This window comes from Gossypium hirsutum, chromosome D02, assembly GCF_007990345.1.
Source record: "Gossypium hirsutum isolate 1008001.06 chromosome D02, Gossypium_hirsutum_v2.1, whole genome shotgun sequence".
Lineage (NCBI taxonomy): Eukaryota > Viridiplantae > Streptophyta > Magnoliopsida > Malvales > Malvaceae > Gossypium > Gossypium hirsutum.
In genome coordinates, this window is record NC_053438.1 from 58685173 (window position 1) to 58691073 (window position 5901).

Sequence of the window (5901 nt, forward strand, 5' to 3'; positions counted from 1 at the left end):
CAGTAAAGCTCAAAAACCAATCATGGCTCCCTTAGATAGTGTTTTTGAGCTTTTGATTTCATGACAAACACATTCACCAATATAATAATGTTTCTTAGCATGCAACAAAGACAATAAACTTGGAAAATGGGAAGGATATAAATCCCATATTCAGAAAAGGATGAAAACATCATTATTGTACCTAGTCTGCACATTGACTGCTTCGCACAGTACACATATACCATATTTGCTAACATCTCGATTAATATTATTATACCAAACGAAGGACTAATATCAATTACAAGAATGTCAGAAAATAAATTTCTTAGATCAAAATTACTACTCCAATTTTGCTTTATAACAGAAAATGTACCTAAACTTTGTAAAATCTCTATCACATCCCTAAGTAAGCTAAACATTGTAAATGGAATTCAGCTCCTCAGATTTATATCTGATATTCCTAGGCGACTGTGAGGACCCTTTTTAACTCCAAATTAAAAAATGAACTTCTCTTTCTTAACCACTGCAATTGAGACTGGTTACCATGTTTTATACCACCTCTTACAGCAAATACACACAAGCACCAAGCAAAGCCGGAATGAGGGAATTAACTTGATGTGCAAGATGAAAGTGGAAATAGCAAGTTACGCACTTGAGCATTATCAGATAATGCTTTTTCAATAATCAGCTGACAAACAGATATTTTCCTCAATACATACCCTTAAAAACAGGATTTGTACGGCAAATGCTGGCTCCATATTCCTCATATTCCGCTTTTGTGTGACATGCCTGCATATAGGGAAGGTTAGGAGACTTTCAGCCAAAATCCAAAATTTAGTGTTTTAACAATTAAGTTTGATGAAATAACACAATACTAATGGCAAGCATATTGGACAATTAACAAGCCGACCAAACAAGAACACCGGCCAAGTATAATGGCTAAATTCAAAGCCATTCAGCAGCCTATATAGAAATAAGAGACTACGATGACTTTAGGAGCAAGGATCATACCGCAAAAAATTCAGGCGTTGATGCAAGTACAGAACCTCCAAACCATACCGCAAATCTTTGGATAGGATGACTAACTACATTAACTTCCACAGGATGTGCCTGGAAGGTGAAGGCCCAGAAGAGATTATAGCTGTTTAAAATAAAAAAAGGATTAAAATACAAGCAAAAATATCCTTACTTTTACTTCCCCACCAAGCCGAGTATCAGACGCAAGTACTCGAGCATCAACAATCTTTTTCAGATCCCGCTGCAACCTTCTGTGGAAGTCTTTGAACATGGTGGATCCACCAGATAAAACTATATTCTGAAAAGTATTTAAATAGTGAAAAAAGAGTGGCAACTAAAAGTACTTATAGAAAAATATGGCAAAAAGGCAAAAAATTCCCTTTTCTCAATTCAGTCATCAGTCTTATGTATTTAACTGCAAGCTTTGTTTGCTTAGTAATTATCAACAATTTAACCAACAACTGTCACAAGCCATTATCATTATATTGGAACTAGGCTAAGAACTCTTTTTGGTAAAAGAGTAGGAACCAAGCAGCTAAGACTTTAAATATAAAGATCAGTATCAGAACGGATCTGAGAAAACAAATTCTAATCAGCAAACAAATAAAGCAAGACACTGATTCAAGAGTTTAAAGTAAAATAATCACTTTTCAAAATAAAGTAAATCACATTTCAAGAACATCATCCTACAAAAGTTAAACTCAAAACAGCCTGTTCTATCAAGAAGTAAAGAGCATGACATAATACTTTCTTACTGTTTCATTTAGATTTATCTTCCCTAAGAACCAAAATTTGCAATCTGCTTGTCTTTTTCTAGAGGGCATATGCATACTTAACCTTATACAAAGCTCTTCTGGTGTCAATTGGTGCTGACTGAATGCACTTATCTATTACAACTGGTAAGGGAGTAGTAAAATCACTGCTGTAGATCTCAGGACTAAAGAAAACCTGACAAACCCACCAATACAGTAACATCAGCAAAAAGACTCAAGAAGCAATTTATAAGCAGCAAGTTAATCAACTTCTTATTTCTTGAACAGCATGTATTATCAACTAGTTGCATCACCAAAGTAGGAAAAAAAAAAAGACAAAGCATTCAATTAAGAAATCTAACCAGACAAAGCATTCAATTAAGAAATCTAACCAGCAGTGAAAAAGCAAAAAAGAACCTGTATTCTGACCTCCATAAGATACAATTATGTTTCTGTTGATGGAAATCAACATATAACAAGAAAAAAAAAATTGTTGTAGTTGGTTTACACACCAACATATTGTCAGCAATATCACAGCTAGGACATACATGCTTCTATATAAAGAGAGATTTTTAGGATAGGTAGATCAGAAAAAGGAGCAGGAGGAATCTGCTTTTTAACAAATAAAGTGTTGACATGAAATGACAGCTACAAGGCGACCAAACCCCTAGAGCATAGAGAATATAGCTTAATTATTGACACTAAGGAAAAGGATGATAAAACATTATAAAACATTATAACTAAATCTGATGAACACGGAAAACCATTGCTTGCTTGCTTGCTATAGTTTGAGATGTATATGTGTGTATAATATATTTATAGTAGTAGAATCTTCATAAGGCAGCCAAGAGTCCAGCCATTTGAAAGAGTTAGCTAACCAGGTGCTTAACTTGGCCCACAAGGACATGTTACTCTAGCAGTAGTTATCCTAGACCAACCCCAACCACAAAAATACATAATAAATATGGAAAAAATGCCAAAACTTCCAGTAATCTTAAACTTGAGGAATGAGTTAAAAAGGAGAAAAAGAGGACAAACCTCAGGGCCTAAAAACCGTTCATAACCAATATCACAGGAGTATGGTGCTCCAGTCTTCGGTCTAAAGCCTCTCCAATGTTTGATATATTTTCCAGGTTCTTTGTCATGCTTGTTGAACTCCTACAGTAGTGATTATCAAATTACCATTGCAATGTCAGAACTTGTAAACTGCATTACAGTATCTCAAGCTGGGTAAAAATACTGTGGCCAAGGGTCGTGCCAGAAAATTTTCCAAAATCACAATCCAAAGAAATAGAAGATGACCTTGACCACATCAGAACATGTATAGCAGTACATTTCCTTCACTTTTCGAGCTGCTTCAAATGAGTCCTCCGGTGGAATTTTCTCTCCTCTTTCCTGTGAATAATGGTGTCAAAAGGCATGATTCAAGAATATTATATATAAATTATTTTACAATCTCCATATCGACAATTCAAACACGCACATGATAACTACTAGAAGAGGCAACATTTAAAGTCTAGCATTTCTTCAAATGGTAATAAAATGCAAAAGGTCATTCAGGTAGCAATCAGAAGGACGAATGATGGTGATGATACTGTCACAAACCGGGACTGGGTACTTGAAAGCATGGTATCTAAAAGGAAAGTGCTTAAGTAAAATCCATCCATAGGTAAGGATGAATAGCACTAATGAGCGTGGATAACTTCTCATCAGGACATATAAATAACTTGAAGTACTAGAAATTTTGAATAAGCAACTATCCATATCAAAGCACTATAACAACAAGAAGCAGAAATTACATTTTTATTAATGGTTAGAGAGTCGAGAAAAGAAAATACCCGCATGAGCTGTTGTATGAAGAGTGTAACATCTTTTCCAGCTATCGGTATTGATTTAATGCTGCTCCCAATAACATAACCATCAGCAACAGGTACAATATGTGTGGCCCCATCTCCAACATCCACCACCACTCCTGTCATCTCACACTATAGAAAACTGTAGGTTAATCTAAATGAAAGCAATTAATATATAAGGATGATTAGCAAGAAAATCTGTGAAAAATAATGTAGGTATACAGCTAAGTTCAAGATAGACATGTTCTTTAAACTCCACCACCATATGTCTCCAAAACACCCAATGATATACGCTAATATGAAAAGCAACAGGTATATGGCTTCGTCACAAATCCCTCTAGTAATTAAAAATAAAAAGAATAAACAAATCTTAACACATGAAAACAGTATATGGCAAGCACATGTGCATTTATGTATAATCAAATACAAAAGTACAAATATTTGATGAAGTTAGCAAAGACTTTTAAGCTTATAACAACCACCTTAAAGCTTAATGTAATTTAAATATGAAGATTGGATAAATATATCCTTTTGTAGTTGCTAGAAAACGCCATTGGTTACAAAATACTCCAACAGTGTCTATTCATAGCACATCGTCATATTATGACACCCTAGATCACCTATTCTATTGAGAACTTAAAACAATAGTTCAAGAGAAAGGTGGTTCAGCCATTTTCGGGGGCAGTAATAATTAATATTGTCAATCAGTAAATGGCTTTAAATCAAATTGATAGGTGACCATCCTAAAACCAACATTCACACATAGAGTTAAAAGGTTTAGTTTATTAAAATAAATAATAATGATCATGAAGTATCAAGGACCCAAACTGATCCATCTAACATACAACTAAGTAACTAACCAAAACAGAGAATACCCTAAAAGAACAAATACTTCAGGAAATTAGCCACCAACCTTAGACGTAGTGTACCCAGCTGCTAAAGCAAGCACGGAATTCACAGCAATATAAAGCCCCGGAACATTAAACGTCTCAAACATAATTTCACCTGTATATTCTCGATTCTCAGGAGCAGTAAGAGGACTCTCAGTCAACAAAAAGTAATGATCCTCAGGATCACACCGTAAATAATTGAATATACATTGCTGCCAATACCGTTCCATAGCATCCCAGTTATAAACTTGACCATTTCTAATAGGATATGTAAGGTTATAAGCATTACTCGATCTTGATTTCGTCAGTGCTTCATCTCCAATGAAAAAATCAAGATCCGCCATTACCCCAGCTGAATACTGAGCTGACCAATTTGACTTGGAAGAAGTTCTAGATTGATTTAGGAACGACTCGTTAACAGCTACTACTGTTGGCTGAATAAAACACGGTTCTACATTACCCGCAAATCCCATCTTAGTATATCTGCAAAAAGACCGATTCGAGGGGGTGGGGGAACAATTCAAAAACGAAGTCTGAAATAAAATATTAACTGGGGAATTTTATCGAACAGGTTCTGAGCAGTCAACATAGAGCTATAACGAGTTAAGTAAGGAGAGGAAAAAACCTACCCAGTACCGTTGTCAATGACGACAGCGGGGCGAGAAGTTGGGTCCATCGAGAATCAAAACGGAAGCTGGCAATTGGTTGGGTGTTGTCGTGGATCTGCGAGCGAGATCCAAAAGAGAGTAGGGGGCAAGAGATCATGGTCATGAAGCGCGCTTGAAGAAGCGCAAATAAGGAGAAGCAAGCTCCCCCCGATGGCAGTACTGAGTCGATACCAACAGCAAACTTGGATCCCCAACCAAAAGCAAGTGACGTTTCAACGGTATAGCTTCTTGAAACAAGAGTTGTTGGTTAGGCGATATCCCAAACTCAAGTAAGACTAACCATTTCAAAACTGAATTCTCATCGAGTTTATCAATCAAAGACTCCAAATTCCTTCTTCTTTGTTCTTTCTCTTGATTGATACTTTTCTTAGCAATCAAACAATAGAAAGAAAGACAACGCACCAACCTTTCTTTCTTTTCTTTTAGTTTCTTTTTAATTGCTTCCTTGTTTTATGCTCGGAGAGGTACGGCTTCGTCAATTTTGACTGAGTGGGTAACATTGTCGTGACAGTCTGTAAATGGATAAAACTAAAACTTCACCACTTAAAATATTTATTTTTTTCCAAAATTTTAGAATGAATTTTTTGATGTTTCAACTTTAATTTTTCATTGAAATTCGAAAATAGAATTAAATAAATTAATTGATTATTGTAAATTCGTAAGCTATTGAAATTAAATATTTTTTTCTTTATATGAAATTAAAATTGGATTGAGAATATTATTTAATTAAAAAAATTATTTA

The 5901-nt window shown here is 35.0% G+C and overlaps 1 protein-coding gene across 1 annotated transcript; it reads right to left on the reverse strand.

The window, feature by feature from the left end:
- Positions 1–225: 225 nt before the first annotated feature.
- LOC107909738 (actin-related protein 3) lies at positions 226–5608 on the reverse strand. The gene is made up of 9 exons (XM_016837377.2): positions 5121–5608; positions 4515–4974; positions 3587–3733; positions 3051–3143; positions 2787–2906; positions 1834–1944; positions 1169–1294; positions 991–1089; positions 226–768 (listed from the first exon to the last, which is right to left on the reverse strand). Exons 1-9 carry the CDS (start codon positions 5165–5167, stop codon positions 688–690), a joined length of 1284 nt encoding a protein of 427 aa, XP_016692866.1. The 5' UTR covers positions 5168–5608; the 3' UTR covers positions 226–687.
- Between the last annotated feature and the right edge of the window lie 293 nt (positions 5609–5901).

Coding starts and splice junctions, on each gene's coding strand:
- LOC107909738 (XM_016837377.2), bottom strand. CDS start 5,167: ATGGACCCAACTTCTCGCCCCGCTGTCGTCATTGACAACGGTACTGG. Junction 4,975..5,120: donor GTCATTGACAACGGTACTGG/GTAGGTTTTTTC, acceptor GTCTTTTTGCAG/ATATACTAAGATGGGATTTG. Junction 1,945..2,786: donor AACGGTTTTTAGGCCCTGAG/GTTTGTCCTCTT, acceptor TGGGTTTGTCAG/GTTTTCTTTAGTCCTGAGAT.